Source organism: Suricata suricatta, chromosome 7 (genome assembly GCF_006229205.1).
Source record: "Suricata suricatta isolate VVHF042 chromosome 7, meerkat_22Aug2017_6uvM2_HiC, whole genome shotgun sequence".
Lineage (NCBI taxonomy): Eukaryota > Metazoa > Chordata > Mammalia > Carnivora > Herpestidae > Suricata > Suricata suricatta.
The window spans coordinates 11,336,520-11,358,454 of NC_043706.1; the positions used below are offsets into that span (position 1 = coordinate 11,336,520).

Below are 21,935 nucleotides of genomic sequence, written 5' to 3' on the forward strand. Positions count from 1 at the left end.
ATATTTGTTTATTTTGAGAGGGAGAGAGAATCGTAGGCAGCCTCCACAGTGTCAGTGCAGAGCCCAATGTGGGGCTCAAACCCAGGAATCATGAGATCATGACCTGAGCCAAAATCAGGAGTCGGATGCTTAACCCACTGAGATATCCAGGTGTCCCTGAGGAGGTGACATTTGTGCCATGTGTGAGAAAGAACATTCCTTGCATAGAGAGTGGCGTGTGATGGCTCCGAGGCCGGAGAGAGTTTGTTGAGTTCTCAGTGGGCAGGAAGAGGGAAGAGGAAGCTGCATGAGGTGAACAGCGGTCATGTCCTCCAGATGGCATAATGGAATTTGGCGTTTCTTCCAAGTACAATAGGGAGTCATCAAAGTATGTTCCCAGGAGCATGGTAGGAAATTTATTTTCTTTCTTTTGAAAAATATTCATTTATTTATTTACTTATTTATTTATGAGAGAGAGAGAGCATGAGTGGGGGAAGGACAGAGAGAAAAAGAGAGAGAGAGAGAGAGAGAGAGAGAGAGAGAGAGAGAGAGAGAGAGAATCAATCCCAAGCAGGCTCCACACTGTCTGCGCAGAGCCTGATGCAGGACTCAAACTCACAAACCGTGAGATCATGACCGGAGTCAAAGTCAGGAGTCAGAGACACTTAACCAACCGAGCCACCCAGGTGCCCCAGGAAATTTATTTTCTGAAGATCATCCTAGTTCCAGGGTTAGATGTGGGGTTAAAGGAATATACCAGAAAAGGTCTAGCACTGGGTCTTAATCCTAGCTCTACATTTACTTAGTCTTGTTGCAGGGTACTGATCTAGAAATGGGGTTGATCAGTTCTACCTCACGTTGTGGAGAGGACTGAGTGAGTAAATATGGCGTGGAGAACCATGTGTAACAGACAGATGCTCAGGAACCTTAGTTCCCTCCTCACTGTCCCTTCTCTCCATAAAATACACAAGTAAAGTGTTCCGGAATCAGTCTCTGGTGGCCTCAAGGACAGCATCAGCAAGCCCAGTGGCAGCCTGATGAAGTGATGGGTACAGAGTCCAGCTATGGAAAATTTTGTGTTTCTATTTGAGATTGGTCTGGCCCCTTCAAACACTGAATTGGTAACTGAGATTATGAGTTTAATCTGCGTAACAGATGAACAGATTTCCTCCCGTTTCTTCATGCCTTTTAAAGGGCAGAACTCAGTTGCCCTTTCATTGTTATTGTTGCTCTTTCACTCCTAATTCTCAGCATTATATTAGGAGGAGAGTCTGCTAACCTTAATGCCTCTGGTTCATATTTGGAATCTCATTCAGACTAAAGACATTTTCTTTACCTGTCCGCTGACTCGACTTTCCGGTTGTTTTGAATCTCTAAGTATCTTACACAAATAATCAATATCCTTTATACTTTTGAGGAGAGCAGTTAATTCTCAATAATTCCACCATAGTGGTGTTCATTAGGTCCATGATGTGAGTTTGCCTAATGAGTTGCCTAAGATCTGCTTGTTTTCAATCATGTGAGCAATAAATGCAAAGAGAATGCTCTTAATTAGTATGGGGGCAATAAAAATGATCCAGACGTGGCATGATTGCAGCCTGGTGTTAGCCATTGGAAATCACAAATCAGGGGTGCCTGAGTGGCTCAGTGGTTGGGCATCTGGCTTCGGCTCAGGTCATGATCTCACAGTTCATGGGTTCGAGCCCTGCTTCGGGCTCTGTGCTGACAGCTAGCTCAGAGCCTGGAGTCTGCTTCAGATTCTGTATCTCCCTCTCTCTCTGACCCTCCCCTGCTCACGCTGTCTCTCTCTCTCAAAAATAAAAACATTAAAAAAAAAAAAAGAAAAAGAAAAAAAGAAACCGCGAATCAGTCTCAGGCTTGCCTGGAGTCCGTTCTGCCCTGGGATGGTGGCAGGCATTATATGGAGGGTACACATGCATGGCTTAGCTAAAAATTTTTTTTAATATATAAAAGATTTAAGAGCTATTTTAGGTTCACAGCAAAATTAAGAGGAAGATAGAGATTTCCTATATACCCCTTGCCTCCTCTCCTCCCGATGTCAACATCCTGCAGCAGAGTAGTACATTAGTTACAGTTAATGAATCTGCCTGGACACATTGTAATCACACAACATCTGTAGTTAATATTAGGCAAGGTTCGCTCTTGGTGTTACAGTCTCTGGATTTGGACTAATGTATAATGACATGTATCCATCACTGCATCGTACAGAACATTGTCGCTGCCCTAGAAATCCTGTGCTGTATTTATCCCCTCTCCCCTGACCCCAGAAACCCATGGCAACCACAGACCTTTTCACTGACTCCATAGCTTTGCCTTTTCCAGAATGTCACATAGTTGAAATATTTCAGTATGTAGCCTTTTCAGAGTGGCTTCTTTGCCTTAGTAATATGCAATATTTTGCTTGCAAGAAGTTTCCTCCATGTTTTTTGGGGCTCGATAGCTCATTTTTTGGTAGTGCTGAGCTTGAATATAATTAGAAATCAATCCATGAATCCTGCCTTAAATGCTTTTAGATCTATCTGGGCTTTAAAATCACACTGCTCTTAGTTTGCTGTTCACGATGACAGTTTTTCACTTCACTCTTCTTATTATAAAGAATAACGTTGCCACGAATGCTCACCAGTGGTGTGGCTTTTGTCACAAACCCATTTTTTTCCGGGGGAGCCAGGGGCTCATATGCAACATCCACGTCTGCATTGTAGACAGGGATGAGGGATGCCATCCTGCCAGGAAGCATGCCTCCTAAAATCTCTTTTGTATCAGAGGTGGGAGTTACTGGAATTGCCATCTTCCTGTCTTCGTGCGTCGACTCTGTGTGACTTTGAAATTAAATGATCCCGCACAGCTGGCTTACTGCGTATGTGGGCTGCTGGGTCAGGTGTGTCTCCGTCCCATAGCCCTCCAGGTGGAGGGTCCTTCGGGCTCCCTGGTCCACCAGCATCTGTCCTCAGCAACGACAGCTGTTTCTCTGGCAGGTGGAAAGTAGTTTGTAGGTAAAATTAATGGCCGGAGCGGGGAGATTCATGAATCACCTGTGTAATCCTGATAGCCTTAAGGGCTTCATGTATATTCATTCATTTCACCCTCACGTTCAGGATCACATCAGTAGAAAGTGCTGGAGACAAAGAAGGGGACCCCTTGCTTCCTCCCTCCTGGCTGTTCACCACCACACTGGACTGGACTCCTAACAGGCTGTCTGCCCCACTAGGATTATTCAGCTAATAGCCTTGCTTTTGTGAAGCTGTTGCATATAGCACGAGGTTTGGTTCTGACTCCCTAGTGTAGAAAATTTAAACGTTCATAAGCATGCTGTCATAAGCGTGTGCTATCGAGGTACATACATATCTCACGTACGTGGAGACTTAATCTTGGATATGAGAGTAAACAAGATAGTTAAACAAGCCCAGTAGCAGCAGATAGACTGAGAATTAGCCTGAGCCTGGCCTCACAGAGGAGCTTAATTCTTGATTTTAAGTCACAAATCGGTGCTTTGAGCTGCATTTTTCTGAAAGCCTCGCCGTGTGCTATTTTTGAAGACACAGCAAGAAAATTGCAGAAGAGCCATGTTTTCTCTGCTCAGTTTTGTTTTGGTTAAGCAAGTATGACTGCCTGCAGCTTTCTTCCACTGGGAACTGCAGCTCTGGTGAGGAGGGACAGGAGGTCCCCGAAGTGGCCTAGAGAACGGTCCACAGAGACAGCCCAGCCCGTGGCTTTCCCGGAGTCCGAGGCCCGCACCTGTGGTTGGCCACATCTCGTTAGTCAGGAGGAGCAGCTCAGGCGTGACTTTCCTTGACAATATTAGGGAAAAAAAGAGACAAGGAAGCTGTTACTGATGATCGTGATCCCATGAATTTTCTTGTATAACTTGCATAACTTTCATTGCTTCATACACCCATTTTAATTTTGGGGATAAACGCACGAGTATCATTATATTGGATTAATAGCTACTGTGGATATCCTTGTAATTTAACCTCAAGTTTTGCATTTTATTGTAATCTTTTTTTAAAAAATATTTATTTTTGAGAGAGAGAGAACAAGAGAGCGTGAATTGGAGAGGGACAGAGAGAGAGGGAGAGGGAGAGAGAGAAACCCAAGCAGACAGTGCAGAGCCCAGTGTGGGGCTCAAGTTCACGAACAACGAGATAGATCATGACCCGAGCTGAATTCAAGAGTCAGACGCTTCACTGACTGAGCCACCCAGATGCCCCCGTGATCTTTTTTTATTAACCAGTTGATTATGTAGAAATGAAATGTTCCTCTGAAACTCTACTTGGCTTCTGGGTGACATTAAAAAAAAAAAAAAAAAAGAAACTCCCAAAAGATCATTTCTTTTTCCTTTTTAATTCCAGTTCGTCAGGGGCACATACATTTGTAAATGTCAGAGGAGGGGTGGCATCGTGGCATTTTACCTCTCAGGGCGGGTAGGAGGGGCCGCGGTCTTGGAAGGGATGCTTCACTCCTTCAGGATTGGCAGCAAACAGTTCACAGACTGCCACGGAGCCTCAGACTGTACCGTGAGGAGCACGGGACTGGGAGATAGTTCCAGACTTGTCCAGGTACAAGCATTTGTGTTGGCTACTCCATTCTCAGTGCTTCTGGCCACCAAATGTGCAAGGGTTTTCTCACACCACCCAGTTCTCCAGTTCTTTGTGGCCACCAGCTGGGCGTCCTACAGCTCAGTTCAGTCCTGATACCTGTCTACCTAGAGTCATTGTCAGATCCCACAGGCTAGGGACCCTGTCCCGCAGGACCACCCTCTTCCTCCATCCCCACTTATGACTGACTGAGGTTCCTACCCCCGTCAGCTTTGATAATTTGCTACAGCAGCTCATAGGACTCAGGAAGAAGGCCTTTTTCCTGGATTGTTGGCTTGTTGTTACTATTCTGACACAACTCAGACAGCCAGATGGAAGGGATGCACGAGGCAGGGTACCTGGGAAGGGCACACAGCTTTCCACGTCCGCTCTGGGTGTGCCACCCTCCAGCACCTCCCAGTCAGCAACCTGGACGCTCTCCAAACCCCACCTGTTAGGATTTTTATGATGATTTGTCACGGTTGATGAAGGCAGGATTGATCAAATCACTGGCCGTTGGTGGTGGCTCAACACCTAGCCCTCTCCCTTCCTCTGAAGTTAGGGGTTTTAGATTTTAGACTTGACCTGAGTAACTTTAGTTTTGTTTATTTAAGAAGTATTCATAGCCAACAACATTTGTATCAGAAGTGTATTTACAGTTACTAGTGTTCTAGCAGAGCAGAACCTGGTGTTCGGAGAGGTTGGTAACCCACAGGTTGGTTGGTTGAGTCCTTTAACCAGACTCCACTGAATACAAGTTACTTGTAAGTCATTCGATGCCCACCGAGGGGGTTCAGTCAGTTCTGATTGTAACGGTCCCCATTGCACGTCTTCCTGCTTAGTGAGTGGAAAGAGTAGTGTTCTGTATCATTGAGACTTGCGTCCGGCTGGGTGGCAAACACATGGTACATGACTGTGCAGAAAGAAAATAATGACTTAAGAAATTAGAATTTTGGGGGCACCTGGTGGCTCAGTTGGCTAAGCATCTGACTCTCAATTTCAGTTCCAGTCATGATCTCCCAGCTCATGGGTTCAAGCCTTGCGTCGGCCTCTGTGCTGACAGTGCAGAGCCTGTTTGGGACTCTCTCCCTCTCTCTCTCATTGCCTCTACCCTGCTCTTTCTCTCTCTCTGCCTCTCTCTCTCTCTTAAAAATAATAAACATTAAAAAGAATAAAATCATTAGAAATGTATTTGTGCACTCCCCTCTTGCAACCCTGAGACATTTTTTGGAATCATCAGAGTTTTAGAATAATGCATTAATTATAAAACTCAGATTGATTAGGAAACCTCCAGTAGTAATTTTAAGGTTTTGTTAATACTTTATTTCAGAAGTTTTTTGTTTCTGTTATAAAGTTGATAATCTTTTAAAACAATATTTTTTATTTTTTAAGGTTTCTTTTTGAAGGAGAGAGAGAGAGAAACAGAACATGAGTGGGGGAGGGGCAGAGAGAGAGGGAGACACAGCGTCTGAAGCAGGCTCCAGGCTCTGAGCTGTCAGCAGAGCCCGATGTGGGGCTCAAATCCATGAACTGTGAGATCATGACCTGAGCCAAAGTCAGACGCTGAACCGAGTGAGCCACTCAGGTGCCCCAAAAGTTGATACATATTTATTGCAGAAAATGTTTTGACAGTGACTAACAGAATGGCAGTTTTTGTTGATTTTGTAAATCACCTTGTCTCATTGTTTCAGGGGGCCTCAGTAGTGGACTGTAAATATTCATCTTGGCCTCTGGGGTGCATCGTACATTGGTAATGCCATTCCGCTCTTCGGCACTCGCCCAAAAATGCAGGGTGCCATGTAGGAAAGGGAACCCGACCAGGCTGCTGCCTGGGTTCTGTGTCTCCTGCAGACCCCTGCCTTCTTATTGCCGGTTTTCCAGTCCTCAAGTAGTGCTTCCAGATCCTTCAGCGAGCGGTCTGGTGAATAACCACAGCATACTAGACTGAGAAAACAAATGACACGTTTTAAAACACAAGGTCATTTTTTAATAAAGACTCTTAAAAACTCGCCTCATTATTCCCGTGGCCACTTTGCCAGCTGTCAGGAGTTTTCTTCACCCTGCCGTTCAGGGCAGCAGTGCTTGGACTGACGTCGGGTGTGATCAGCTCGATGAGGTGTGCCCTGGTGTTTGTACTTACGCACCTGCTCCTGACTCTTTTCTAGAAAAATCAATAGTTTGGTACTTAGAAAGGTGTCCAAACTTTTAGGTGTTTGCCTAATTATCTCCAAGGGGGCTTTTTCTTTCTATTCTTTTCTCTTCCTTTATTATACATGTTTAAAAAAAAAAACTTTTTCCTTCTTAGGGGATACAGTCCCATTTTATAAGTGACCTCCTAGGCAGAAATCAGTGCGGCGTCCATAGTGCGTCCCTGGAGGGTTCTCCGTCACTGTTTACTGGAGTCACCAGAAGAGCGGGGCACCTGCGGAGCCGGGGCTCGGGGGGGGGGGGCTCCCCTCTCCCTGCGCTGGCAGCTCTGGTGATACTGCCCGGTGGTCCTCACTGCCGCCAGCCCTCACAGTGTCTCCGCCCATGGGTTCTTATCTCCCCAGAAAAACTGTTCAAGACTCAGAACATTTTGTTCTGTTTTGCTGCAGCTTCCCGTGAGCTTTATAATCAGTCTGCTAACTCTTTTTTAAAGTTTTCAAACCAGGCTTTGTCATGGAATTTAATGTTTCTGACATTTACATTCTCCTTGTGCTAGGTGTCAAAGGCTCTCCACAATGCACTGCAACCCCTTTTATAATTCGTAGAGTGCCTGTTATGTTTTAAATACATGGATATATTAACTTGTTGGTCCACAAGCATATAAATCTCTCTTCAAACTGTGGTCAATAAATCTTCCCGTGGGAACCTTTATACCCAACTTGTGACAAAACCCCCATCCTGTGTCCTCCTGTGTGCCAGCATCTCTGTTAGTATGTTCCAAACTGCTCTGCGTGGCAAGAGAACTACCCACGGTCTCTGGTCTTCAAGTGGGCTGTGGGCTCTGATCCTTTTTGCACAGACGGTTGCCCCTATTGGGACGCCATTTCTTTGCCCGGTCAGGTGGGTGACTCTGTTTAGCCTTTTAAATTATCCTCAGGATTTTCCTCTACTGAGAATTTTCCCCAATTTTTCAACTGATCTCATCCTCTTTGGGGCTGTTACTGTGCACATCACATTGTATTGTTATCTGTGACTAGAAGTTCCGTTTGTTTGAAAGACAACATAGCTAATTTATTTTTCAATTTTTAAAAAATTTTTTTAATTTTTTTATTTTTGAGAGAGATAGAGACAGGGCATGAGCAGTGGAGGGGCAGAGAGAGAGGGAGACCCAGAATTTGATGCCCCACATGGGGCTCAAACTCGCAAACTGCGAGATCATGACCAGAGCTGAAGTCAGATGCTTAATGGACTGAGCCACTCAAGTGCCCCTAATTTATTTTTGTACTTCAACAAAGTAGCACACAGTGGGTGTTCAATAGTTGTTGACCGAATATAGCTTGGTTCCCGTCTGTGCTGTGACAGTCACCGTCCATTAGTGTCAGTTATTCACATATGTATCTGTCCCTCTCACAAGGTGTTAACCTTCTTGAGGTCAGAAGCCATGTCTCATTCCCTGAAACATCCCTCAGAGAGCATGTGTACTTTGCAGTGTAGGAATTGGTTTCCAGTAAATAAGGTTAACAGAGTCCTTGGATCATATAGGTGAGTCAGAGTTTTCTCCACGTGACAGCGGAAGTGATCAGGGACTTCATAAAATACACGTCCTTGGGCTGATCTCCAGGAGTCAGATGTCATGTAGCTGTGTATCTTTAGATATAGGTTGTGGCAATTTCCGACATCCAGTCACTGAAATACACGTAGAAGAGAGATTCCTGTTTCGGAAGAAGACGCTGGTCCTTCGTGTCTGCTGGAGTACGGACTGGTGCTTGGACTCATGCGCACTGGGGCCTGTGGCCATCGAACTTCCAAGTAGCTCTCTGTAGTCGGTAGGGAAAAATGATGGACAGAAGGCTCCTTGTCCCATAAATCTTCGCTTTGAAGTCTGAGGAAGGAACAACAGCTATCTAGGGTTATTGTTGTAAGATATTCTTTATACTGCCTTCTTCGTTTCACTTATTTGTTAAACTTTCTGTGTTGGGACGACCTACTAAATTAACTACCAACTCCTTAGTCCAAGATCTGGCCCAGTATAGGTCCACCTAATCCTTACAGTCCTGTTTCTGTGTGTGTGTGTGTGTGTGTGTGTGTGTGTGTGTGTGTGTGTGTGTGTTTCCCCTCTGGTCTTAACAAAACGCCTTTCTGAACCTCATTGACCTCTGAAGCTTTTGAGGGTTTGACCCTTGTTAATATTGGATTTGAACTTCTCTGTATGAAATGCTGATCTAGAGAAATAGCTATTTTTTAAATAAGTCATTTCAAAGAGTCTACGTTCTCTAACAGTCTCTCTCTGAAGTCCTCCCTACTATTAAATGTGAGCACTCTTTGCCCCCACATTTTGGGACTATGGTGGTGATCAAAGAAAACCTTCACATCTGGATTATGCCTAACTCACTAATGTAAAAAATTGGTTCTGAGTTCTTATCGTGCCTTCATTTTTGCATAAATATGTAGGATTGAGGGCTGAGGTCATGAAAGTAGCACGTGGCATGGTCTCTGCTTTCAGGAAGTTTAAATTTTACGGATACACAAGATTCAGACAGAGACAGAATTACTGAAGGCTGCAGGACTTTATGTATGCCAGTGAGTGCTACGCTGTTTTGTTAACCATGGAGAACCTCGGGGTATCATGTTGGAGGTGATAAAGGACACAGCGGTGTCGCACAACACTTGGGGGTTTGACGTAGTCGAATTGAGCTTTGAGCTGTGTCTTGGAGAGTGGGGAGATCTAATCAGGCAGACTGGGGAGACAGAAGTGGATAAAGACACGGAAGTGATAGGACTTGTCATATACCTGGTGTGGGTAGTCCTGAAGAGATCCACTGACCTGCTTATCCTGAGAAAGGCGGCTTCCGCGTCCCGTAGAAAAGAGCAACTATCCATGTAGAGCTTACCTCCTTCATTTCTTCTTTCTTTCTTTCTTTTTTGGAAAATGGGGAGCAGTCCATTTATTTTAACATACAATAAATGTTAGGGGGAAATTTGATATGATTCACTAATTGAAAATAGTACGTTTAATTTAATAAACCCTTTCTTCTTTGTGGACCATACAAAATTATGAAGTGGCTCGAATAGTTCCCACCAGAGTTTCTAACATTATACATTACTGTGAAACAGTTCCTGCATAGGAAGGGATTGGAAACATTCTAGTCCAACCCCCTCATTCTATTTTATTTCATTCTTTAAGGTTTGGATATGATCCTTAGGTAACCTGGCACACATTGGCAGTAAACATAATGGCCAACATTTATTGAAGGTGTATTAAGTGCCAGCCAGAATGCACCTCCTTATTTTCTTTCCAAATCCTGGAATCTAGAAACACAACCTTATTGGCTTCTAAAACGTCAAATTGTGTTCAGTTTATTTCTTTGGAACATATACAGAGAAAGGCACATGATAACTTACAGAGGATCACATGATTAAAAACAAAGATCTTTTAAAAATGAATGAGAAGGGGGGCAGTGAGAGTGGTCAGGAACACACACGCCCTTACCACACTAAGTGTCAATGGAATGCTCCGTTTTCTGCTGAGTCAGCAACCAAGCCTGTGTCTGTAGGTCAATGAGGTCTGGTTGAGGGGTGTTCTTGTAGCCGATTGAATGTTGGCTTGGCTAAGGATGTTGCCTCTTCCTGAACCCTGCTGGTATCTGTGATTCGCTGGATGTTACTGAGAATTAGAGGAAACTCTGTTGATAAGACTTTATTGATGCAATCAACAATGACTGTAATTAAAACTGGATAATATTATGTTTCTGATAGATGGCCTATATATATTATTCATCCTTTTTCATATATTTGGTGGAAACTTGTATCTTTACATTGTAATACCATATTCGTTCTTTTCAAAGGATAGCATACTATATTTGGTTGTGGTATAAGTATTACTCATGATGGAAAACTTTTTCTTCACAACCACCAGAGAACATCATGTAGCCTCTGGGGATTGGGGTAGTAAACGTTGGTTCTGAATTAGGATGACTTAGTTGCTTATGTCTTAATTCACATCTCAAGAAAAGTTTACCAGTTAAATAAGTACAGTTTTGGTACACTAAGTGACTGACTTTTCAAAACTTCTTAAGTGAGGATCTTTGTTCTGAACTAAATGATGAGTAAATTTCGGTAGCAGCATTTCCATTTAGTGACATTTTTTCCCATGCTCCCCAGTCTCCATTTATTCTTTTTTCAAATCTTTTTTAGTGGTTATTTTTTGAGAGAGAGAGAGAGAGAGAGAGAGCATGAGCAGGGGAGGGGCAGACAGAGAGGGAGACACAGAATCTGAAGCAGGCTCCAGGCTCCGAGCTGTCAGCACAGGGTCCAACGTGGGGCTTGAACCCACAGAGATCATGACCTGAGCCAAAGTCAGCCGCCCAACTGACTCAGCCATCCAGGCGCCCGTCATTTATTCGTAAACAATCCCGAAGAGCAGAAAAATATGCCAGAATCATGTCATCATTCCTATATGATGTGCTGTCTTTCTAAGGGAAAGGGATCTATTTTTTAAATATAATATATATAATATTATCTATACTGCTGAAATAGGATTGATTTCCTAATAAGAATAAGGCAAACCATGTTGGCATGCCAATGAAGACCGGGTAACTTTATTGTCAGCTCAGGAAGTGAATAGATCACTGGCTACAAATGAGCCCTGGTGCTTTGCTGCCAGTGACGATTCTTATACAGTTGTGGCATCAAAGAAGCGCACAGAGACTATGGAGGGATGCCTGGGTTCCTGTTAGCACAGTTACCTCCGTTAGATTGCTTGGCTCATCGTAGCCTTCACATAAAATGTTTATGTGATTAACGGTCCATGCTGTGTCATATGATTGCCTTATTAAAACTCAATGACGTGTCTGTCCTTTGTTAACTAAAGCAGTGATTTAAATGGCTTTTATAAAGTAAGGCGAGCAGCATAGGAGAAAGTTTAGTGAAAAATACTGTGCATGCTGTTTTCATGATTGTTGTACCTGCTCAGAACAGATGCCTTCCAGAGCAGTGTTCCGCTTAAGGAAACTTTCTTGGCAGAATCCTTAAAGTTGATGCACAACGATCCATGGCTTTCTGAGATTAAAAGGCTGCATGCATTTTTAGTATAACGTCCATAAATGTTTCTCCTCTTTGAAAGGGTAGATAGAATATTGACACTTACTTGATGGCAGCCAGAAATACCAGATTTTCTAGGCAGGGTCCCCTCCAAAACCTGAAGATAAAAAATCACATTCCCACTCTGTCTGTCTGAGGTCATGACCTAAGGGATCCTTCGAGCCCAGTCCTACAGTTTCAAGAAGATTCATCTTTATGGAATGTCATGGGTTTCTTTCCCTCTGTTTAAAACTTTGGATTGTCCACCTGATTTTGGAATGCACCGACATTCTTTCCTTGCTGCTGTGCTCCGGGTTTTATTTGGGGCCTTCAGAGTGCTGTGTGGAGCGCTGGGCCCAAAGCTGGAGAAAGGTCACTGTGCTATTTTTGCCCGTACCTTTTGCTTTCCATGCCCTGTGCCTTGGAAAATCCATTTTCTTATCCTCCAGGCTTTCTTCCTTGTAAAGAATGAGTAAAGCCATGGGGAAATCTCCCCCATTTCTACTTAACAATAATTTTACAGTTTATGAATTGATGATACTGGTGGCTGATTAAAAACACCCACGTCAGGAAGGCTAGGAACTGTCAGAGGCTCACATTTCAGAAAAATCATAGTTCAGCTTTTTTTAAGTTTATATACATGGAAAACATTTACAAGGCAAGTCAGCCAGCCCACTGGTTTGTTACTTTGAAAACGGTTTGCTTTTCGGAGTTTTCTCCAGGTGGCAATTCCAGTCTTTTGGGGGGATATTCACATGGAAAAATGTGCCTGCGTGGCTGGTTAGGGGAGAAAGCTGTAACTTGCTCTTCAGTTTCTCTTCAGTGATGAAGTATGTGAAAATTGTTGAGAACTATGGCTTTTCAATGGGGGGAAATCCCATGTATCCCATATTATCAAAGGAAATATACATATATTTTAATACCAATTTGAGAAAATTTAAATGTGAAAATTGACTTAAACGTACTAGACCACGTACAATATGATTGTACATGCTTTCTTTATCTGGTTGCTTTTCTTTTGGCATTTTTTAGAATCATTAAAAATACCTCTGAGTGACTGAATCCATTCTCTGTAATCCAGGAAAGAAACCCATTATGCCTGTAATATATTTTTGAGCAAATGTATCGTTTATCACTTCAGACAGCAAAGTGAACTTGGCTTCTCATCTTCGTAGAGTATCTTTCAGATCATGTTACCAAGATGCTGAGTTTCCCTTATGTTTTTTTCTCTTTCATTGCCTCCCTCTGATGTGGGTGCTGTGCTGACAACCCTTGCTGCTTCGGCCACTGAAACGATTTGTTTCCATCATTAAGGAAACCTCCCAAGGTAAGCCCTGAAATGGAATTTGGCACTCTTACTAAGTGTGCAGATATCTAGGACTGCATCCATCGCATTCCATGTGGAATACCTCTCCTGTTGAGAAGAAAAATCGGCATTCTCATTGAAACTTAAACCATGAAAAAACAATTAACGTCAGTAATGCTATAAAATTAGAATGCTTTTCTGCATTTACAAAGCACTTTCATACATTATTTCATTCTTGGAATTAATGCTCTGGTCCTCAGAGCAAACCCATCGGCTTATTGTTTCTGTTTTGTCATTGACGAAATGAGGCTCAGAGACGAATCCATGTCTTAGTCTCACATTGAGTAAGCAGAGAAGCTGGGACCGTGGAGAATCCCCACCTAGAAAATGGAAAGACAAAACTGGTAATCATAGAATAATTATTGACAGGACAGATGATCTTTTCTATGTCCTATCAAGAGGAGTTGATAGCATCAGGAAAATTCTCCAGACATTTCAGATAGCATTAAGCCATCCAACTCCAGGTTCTCCATTGGAGTTTCTTGTGCCTCACAAAGTCCATGACTGCAATTGTTCTCCTTGCTCTGGCCAGCCTTCAGTGGGGGGGCACGGTTACCAGTGAGCAGCCCACGAGTTAGAGAATAGGTGGGGAAAAAGAATATAGAAGGACAGGATCTGAATGATCAACTCCTGAATAATTGAAGAATGATGTTGTTACTGGTGAGTATTTTATTGGGTGTCAAGGGACACTTAGTTCCAAAAGGCAGGAGGAATTCAACCAGTCCCTCGCCAAGAAGGCTGGTTATAGCTCTGGTTTCTGAGATGAATCAAGACAGGCTATATCCCAACACACATTATATGGTCAGAACTAAGACATGCTGGGGAGAGCAAGGGATCCAGAATAGATTTGGCTTGCTTGCCTCTAGGGCTATGAAGGAAAGTCTAACTTAGCTTTTAAAGTAACGGAAACTCAGCAAAACGCTAGATGTTGCCCTTTATGTTTATTGAAGGAGATATAGGAATTGTCCTTGGCACTTAAGAGTTTCAGCTCTGGCAAAGGTATATATCTAACCAGTAATATGAGATCTTTTAAGAAAGAGAAAATATATGATGTTATAGGAAGGTAAGCACTGGCATCTGGCCAGATCTGGGGAATTAGAAGGTTCTCCCTGAGCAATTATTGAGGTAGACATAGTCGCTAAAAGCTGTAGTCAAAGAAATGTCTCTGCTACTCAGAAAGACGCGCGTGACCGTAAGCAGCTCCTCCTTCCCTTGCTCTTGGTCCCAGAGGTTTTAGAACAGACCACCATCCTTGTGATACATTTCATTCTCTCCCCACAGAAAAAGGCAATGAAATCCTGAGCAATTCTAAGCATGGCTCCTTACTGAAGGGGAAGCACTGAAACTAAAAAGAGGCACAAAAACATATTTATAAAAAATCAGTAATTTCTTTATACCTAAAAATTTTCTAGGTTACTTTCTATTCAGTATATAGAGCTTAGTGGTTTTCCTAGGTGTTCTATTGGTAGCTCCTAAGAAGTATTGTGAAATTTTCCAAATAAAATCAATATCAAATCGCCACATTGAAATATATATATGCGTGCCATAAGATGCCTCTGAGAATTATAAAGATCATCTTGAAATCAAATAAGTGATACAATAAAGTCTTGTTTTTTAAAAAGACATTAAGATAAATAAGGTCTTTTCTTGCAGAAACTGAAATATTGAAAGCAAATTGGAATGGGAAGGGTGTTTTTAATGATGGTTATATAAACATGAAATTTTATTGATTTTAAAACAGTGAGATATTTGACATGCTGAATTAGCAAAATCTTCAAAGACTGGTTGGTTCAATTTAACAAATAATTGTTCTGGGCAGGGGACAAAATGCTTCATGAATGAGACCTGATCTAATGGGGGTGGGGTAACACGCATTCTGACTTCTGCAGATCTGAGGTTAGCTAGGACTGGACCTAATACTAAAAACCTGTGCCTGAAGACACTGGAGAAATACCAAGTTAGTGAAGAATTACCAAACCAAGATCCAAGAGATTGTGGAAATTTATAGAAGTAAACCTGGTGTTTGGGTGTATGCCATTCAGATAGAGCAGTTTAAAGGCAAAGTAGTGTTTCTGACAGCCTTGTGGGGTCTCGGGAGCCTAGGAGAACAACAGTGTTAGAACTCAGAGTTTGCTAGAGGTGAAGTCCTTGGTAAAACCTCTTTATATTTGGACTGGAGATTGGGTTGAGACCCAGTCTTGGCTGGGGTATAAGGATGAAACAGAAATAAACCAGTCTTTACATGGATTCCTGTGTGGTTACGAGTTCTTTGCGTGATCCAGGAAATCTCAAGTACTAAGATTGGATCAAACTGATCCTAGAATGGAAGTTCTTATAGGCACCTGGCAGAAGCAGATGTAATCTCAAATCTCTAAAGATTCCCCCATTTTAAAAATAGAGCATCTGCACACAAAGACAAAGAGGTGTATTACAAGATAAGCCAACATGAACAGGAAATAGTAGAAATAATAAAATGTAGAAATAGACCCACAGATGCTTCAGATGTTCAGATGGTTAAGCATGAACTCTAAAATAACGATGCTTATTATATTTAAAGAGATAAAAGATAAGATTTTAAAATGTTGGAGAGGATTAGAAACCGTGAAAAGTGACAAAACAGATTTGGAAAATAATCCAGTAGAAGTACTTACCCTGACAAACCCCAAACCAAAATTAAGAACTCACTGTTAGGGTTTAGCTGCAGACCCAATCTGGCTCAAGAGAGAATTAAATAAATAGAAGATAGGTTAGTAAAAAATTCCAAAAATGAAATATGAAAGAGATAAATTGTGCGAGGACAACTGGACATCAGCATGCAAAGAAATGAGTTTAAATATAGACTTTATACCCTTCTTATAAAATGGATCATAGACCTAAATATAAAATGTAAAATTGTAAAACTTCTACAAGACAACACAGGAGAAATCTAAGAGATCTTAAGGTTGCTGATAACCTTTTAGGTGCAACACCTATAAAATTAAATTGATTAGTGGGACTTTGTTAAAAGTACACACTTCTGTAACAGCACTCGGAAGAGAGTGAAAAGAAAGCCACAGACTGGGAGAAATATTTGCAAAACACATCTGTTAAAGGACTCTTACCATAATATACCAAAGGAAAAAAAAAACCTCTTAAAATTCAACAGTAAGAAAATGAACTACCCAATTAAAAGAAAGGCAAAAGACTTAAACAGGCACCTCACCAAAGAAGATACACAGATGGCAAACAGAGACGTGAAAAATGCTTCACATCATATGTCATTAGGGAACTGAACATTACAACAATAACGAGATGTCACTGCATACCTAGTAGAACGACTAAAATCCAGAGATCTGACAATACCAAAGCTGATGAAGAGGTGGAACCCCAGGAACTGCCCTTCATTGCTGGGGAGAATGAAAAGTGGTATAGCCACGTTGGAAGACAGTGTGGAAATTTCCTACAACGCTAAACATTCTTACCATGTAAGCTATGTAATCCTGTTTCTAAGGATTAGGCTGAAAATTTTTGTCCGTACAAGAACTACACATGAATGTTTACAGCAGCTTCAAAACTGGAAGCAACCAAGATGTTCTTCAGTAAGTAAATGGATAAACACACTGTGGTATGTCCATACAGTGCAATACTGTATGAGTTATTGAGCCATGAGAAAATGTGTCGGAACCTTAACTGCTTATTGCTAAGTGAAAGAAGCCAACCTGAAAAGGCCATATACTATAGGAGTCCAACCACATGACATTCTGGAAAAGGCAAAACTATAGACATTACAAACATGTGTGGTGTACCTGAGTCAGTCCCCATAGCACATGGCAGCTACAGAGTGACAGTTGGGTGAATGGGGAAAGGCAAGAAAGAAAGATCTACTGGAGCAGAATGACACTCACCAGTCGAGCAGAAAAAAGGTTTGAGTCCAGCTACATTTTCACTCTTCTTCACTTACGGACAGAGCGCTTTGCTGGAGACTAAGCCAGAGACCACTGTCTGCCCTGATTCCATTCTCAACAAGATCCAAATGCCTGTCATGATGATGCTTCTTTCTTACTTGACCTCAAAGTGTGCTTCAGACCTTGCAAAGCTCACCAGCAACGTGGATTCTCTTGTCATTAATTTGTGTTTTAAGGAGTGTTTGTTAGTTTTCTGGGTGTTATCTGTTTTGGGCAGTTGTTGAAATTTTGTCTAATGATGTGATGATGATGAACAGTGATAATCACCCACCGGCAATATGCACTGCTTCTATTATGTGTAAGGATTTGGGGCATTTTACTAAGAAATGTCTGACAGCAGGCGTGTTGATTAGGAGAAGGCAGAGGCTGCCATTTTGAATATTTGGTCAAGGTAGCACTATCCCTACCCAACTATTATACCGGAAAGGTGTCATATTCTTTACACTCTTAGAATGCAATTTCCATTGTCACTATTAGTAGTAGATATCTTTAAGTCAGTAGTTATAATATGCCAGATTCACTTAAAATCCAAATTCAGATTCAATGAAAACTTGGTTACCTTCAAAGAGAAAACAAAGAATCAGTGGTTGCTGGGGGAAGCAGGAGGAGAGGAAGGATGAATAGGTGAGGCACGGGATTTTAGGGCAGTGAAACAATTTTGTATGATACTATAATGGTGGGTATATGACATTATGCATTTATCAAAACTCAGGAACTGTATAGCTCCAAAGAGTGAACCCAAATGTAAACTATGAAGGTTACATATTAATAATGTACCAATATTGGTTCATCAATGACAAGTGTAACACACTAACACAGTTATTAATAGGCAAAACTGGTGGGAGTTTACCCAAGCAGAGGGAGTATATGAGAACTCTGCACCATCTTCTCAGTTTTTTGTACTCCAAAAAACTGCTTTAAAAAAAGTCTAGGGATGCGTGGGTTGGCTCAGCTGGTTGGGCGTCGGACTTCGGCTCAAGTCATGATCTCGGGGGGATGCATTCACCAAACCTGAAAGCTCTCTGAATCTTGTGACTTAGGAGTTTTAATGGAGGTTTCATCTCACAGGCATGGTCAGTTCTGAACTAATCTCCAGTTTGTCTCCCTTTCCCAGAGAACTGGGGGGTGGGGCTGTGGGGCTTCTCATCAAGCCTTGGTCTTTCTGGCAGCTAACCTATCAAGAAGCTATCCGGGAGACCACCGTCAGTTGCCTCACTTAGAACAGACGCTGCTATCACTAGGGGAATTCCAAGGGATTTAGAAACTCTGTGTTGAGAGTAAAAGCCCTTGTATCACTCACAAAATTCCAAGGGCCTTAGGAGCTCTGTATCAGGAACTAGGGATGAAAACCAAAAATATATTTATCACCATATCACAAGTGCCTTGGGAAGGTGCAAACTTGGTTTAGATTGTAGAGTACAAGGAAAATAAGTTGCATATTGAAAACTAGGAAAGTAGGTAACTCAGAGAGGATTTGGGAGTCTGTGTCATTCCGGTAGGCTATGCAGAATCATTTAGGATTTTTGTATAAGAAAGTTATATGGGGGTGCTGGATGGCTTGGTCGGTTAAGTGTCTGACTTCCGCTCAGGTCATCCACGGTTCATGAGTTCGAGCCCCACATTGGGCTCTGTGCTGACAGCTTGGAGCCTGGAGCCTACTTCAGATCCTCTGTCTCCCTCTCTGTCTCACCCACTTGCACGCTCTCTCTTTCTCTCTCAAAAAAAAAATTTTTTTTTTTTAAGTTACATGATGGATGGGGTGCCTGGGTAGCTCATCTGACTCTTGATTTTGGCTCAAGTCGTGAGATCAAGTCCCATGTTGGTCTCTGTGTGAGTGTGGAACCTGCTTAAGAGTCTCTCTCCCTCTGTAGTTCCCCAACTTGCCTGAGGGTTCCCCCCCCCCCTCTCTCTCTCTCTCTCTTTCTCTCATAAAAAAAAAATCAGAGAAATAAATGCAAATCAAAACCACAGTGAGATATCACCTCACACCTGTCTCAATGGCTAAAATCTTTTGATAATGGAAAAATAAAAAAGTGTTGGCAAAGGTATGGAGACAAAGGAACCTTCTAGCGCTGTTGGTGGGAATGCAAACTGGTATAGCTGCCCTGGAAAACAAAGTGTGGAGTTCCTCAAAGGAAGAAAACTAGAGCTACCATATGATCCAGTGATTTAGCTACTGGATATTTACCCAAAGAATAAAAAAATATATATTAGTTCAAGGGGATATACGCACTCTATATTTACTGCAGTATTATTTACAATGGCCAAATTATGGAAGCAGTCCAAGTGTCCATCTGTAGATGAATGCATAAAGAAGATGTGGTATGTCTGTGTGTGTGTATCTATCTATAGAGAGAGAATGGAATGTTACTCAGCCATAAAAATGAAATCTTGCTATTTCTAATGACATGGATGGAGCTAGAGAGTATAATGCTAAGTGAAATAAGTCAGTCAGAGAAAGGCAAATACCATATGATTTCAGTCATATGTGGAATTTAAGAGACAAATGAAAAAACACAAAGAGACAAACCCCAAACCAGACTTGACTGTAGAGAACAAATCGATAGTCTCCAGAGGGGAGGTGGTGGGGGGATGGGTGACTAAAGTGAAGGTGATTAGGAGTACACTTACTGTGATGAGCACTGAGTGATGTGTAGAATTGTCAAATCACAATATGGTGCACTTAATACTAATACAACACTATATTAACTGCACTAGAATTTAAAAAACAAAAGCTTTTTAGAAGTGACATGATCATGATCGGAACATGCACGAAGTTAATCTGGCTGCAGGATGTAGGATAAATGGAGTGGAAGGTATCTGGTGAGGCAGTCTGGATTCACTTTATAATAACCACTTTGTGTGACGCGGCAGTGCCTCTCCAGTCACGGCTCAGTGGCTTGAGACCCCCAAGGTTTATTTCTTAGATGTTCTGTGTCGGCTGAGGTCAGCCATGACTCCGAGCTGTGTGGCTTTGGTCTGGGCCCTGGTCTAAAGGAGCGGTCCCTACCTAGGATGTGCTGTTCCTGTGGAAGAGAGAGAGACAGAGGAGGACCAGGCAGTAGCCTCTTACCGGCTCTGAACTAGCAGCGTCGCTCTGTCCACATTTAATTGGCTGAAGCAGGTCACATGGCCAAGCCTGATGTCAGGCGGTCAGGAGTTATATTCGTCCCACCAGAGCACTGCAGTCACTTGGGAACAGGCAGGAACTCGTAATCCCCTTCCAGGGAGGACAGCGACTAATCAGGAACAGTAATCCAATCCGCTACACTTTGTCATCCTAAGTCACATCTGTAACAAAAAATTCCCAAGAAACAAAATCCTCAGAAACATGGTGCTGTGTGTTTCTGTACTGAAATTTCCGCAGGCTCTCTGCCTCTGCCCTCTTCCCTTCTCTCTGACTTTGTTCAGAGCCAGATGTCCTCACTATAACCGTGTGCCCCCCTAGATGCCTAGAGATCCAGCTGAATGGGTACCAGGTTCATGGACTGCGGCCCATCTCTCTCGCTTCTTGGTATTGATCCATCTCCAAAACCTACTGGAGCAGGCAGGCTCTCAGGAATCTCTCCCCCCTCCCCTGCCCCTGCCAACCTTCCCAGTTTGATCTGACTGCACAGTAGATGTCTACAGTTCCTGGAGTACCTTAGGTTTTCCATCTCTGCCGACCTGAGGCCCCTGATTTCACCAGTTGCTGCTTCTCTGTCCTAGACCACGAGGCCTGGTCCAGCAGGGTGGTCGGCAAAGGAGACGAGGTACTGGTCTGGTCTACACCAGACCCCGAGATCGCTCATGGCAGGTGGGGTCTTGGTGCCCCAAATTCAATCTGGGTTTTGTTTTGTTTATTTTGAGAGAGACCAAGAGAGCATGAGCAGGGGAGAAAGGGAGAGAGGGATTCCCAAGCAGGCTCCATACCACCAGCACAGAGCCCGACGTGGGGCTTGAACTCCCAAAACCATGAGATCATGACCTGAGCTGAAACTGAGAGTTGGACGCTCAACCAACTGAGCTACCCAGGCATCCCTCAATCTGGGTTTTATTTGATTTTTTTTTCATTTTTAATGAGCAACAGCCATCATTTATTAGACACCATGCAGTACATACACAGACATTTGCAGCTTATGCTTGGGGCTCTTTTAGTTGATGAAGAAAGAGTCTTGTGTTTGAAAATACCGAAATCACCTTGTGAATATGCTATTGGTGAAGTTATCTGAGTCGATAGTGTTTTGTTTTGTTTTTGGTGTGTGTGGTAAAGCAGTCAGAGCATGAAAGCACCAGAAGGAAGAAACCACAGATCGTACATCTGTGACATGCTCACCTCCGTCCCTCACAACCAGTGACGCAGATTTTAGAACTGAATGATAGAGAGATTAGCCATGAAAAGATTGGAGTATCAGAACGAGTTGGAATTCAGTTAGCACTGCATTGCTCATGCACCACTAATGTGTACGTTTGCGGTGTGAGTTTGGAAGATCTCGTTGGTCTGGGACTTGGGAGACCTCGTTCTCATTTCCAAATTTATTGAAACGCTGGACGTTTTTCACTTTCGGTGGCTTTTCTCACAAGGCTGTTGAAATTCACAGCCTACCTTCAGTCCCGTATTCCAGGGTGACCCAGCCTGGTGACATCATCCTGTCACATTTATTTCCTCGGGTAGTAATTGGGAGTCTGTCCGCTGAAAGTGACCAGAACTGAAACTGGAGGGAGCACAAGATAAAGTTATGAGTGACTTTGGGGCACCTGGAGTCAAGGACAGGAGGTGGCTGGGGTTCACATGGCGGTCCCCATCTCCTCTGCCCATTCCCATGTGGGTCCCTTCCTTTCTGG

General features: G+C 42.8%; 1 protein-coding gene across 1 annotated transcript in view; it reads left to right on the forward strand.

The window, feature by feature from the left end:
- Positions 1-21,935, forward strand: part of KIF13A (kinesin family member 13A) — a 201,719-nt gene that overhangs the window by 66,487 nt on the left and 113,297 nt on the right. The window contains exon 3 of the mRNA XM_029943130.1: positions 13,116-13,128. Coding sequence (XP_029798990.1) covers positions 13,116-13,128 — 13 coding nt within the window. The remainder of the gene's footprint in view (positions 1-13,115; positions 13,129-21,935) is intronic.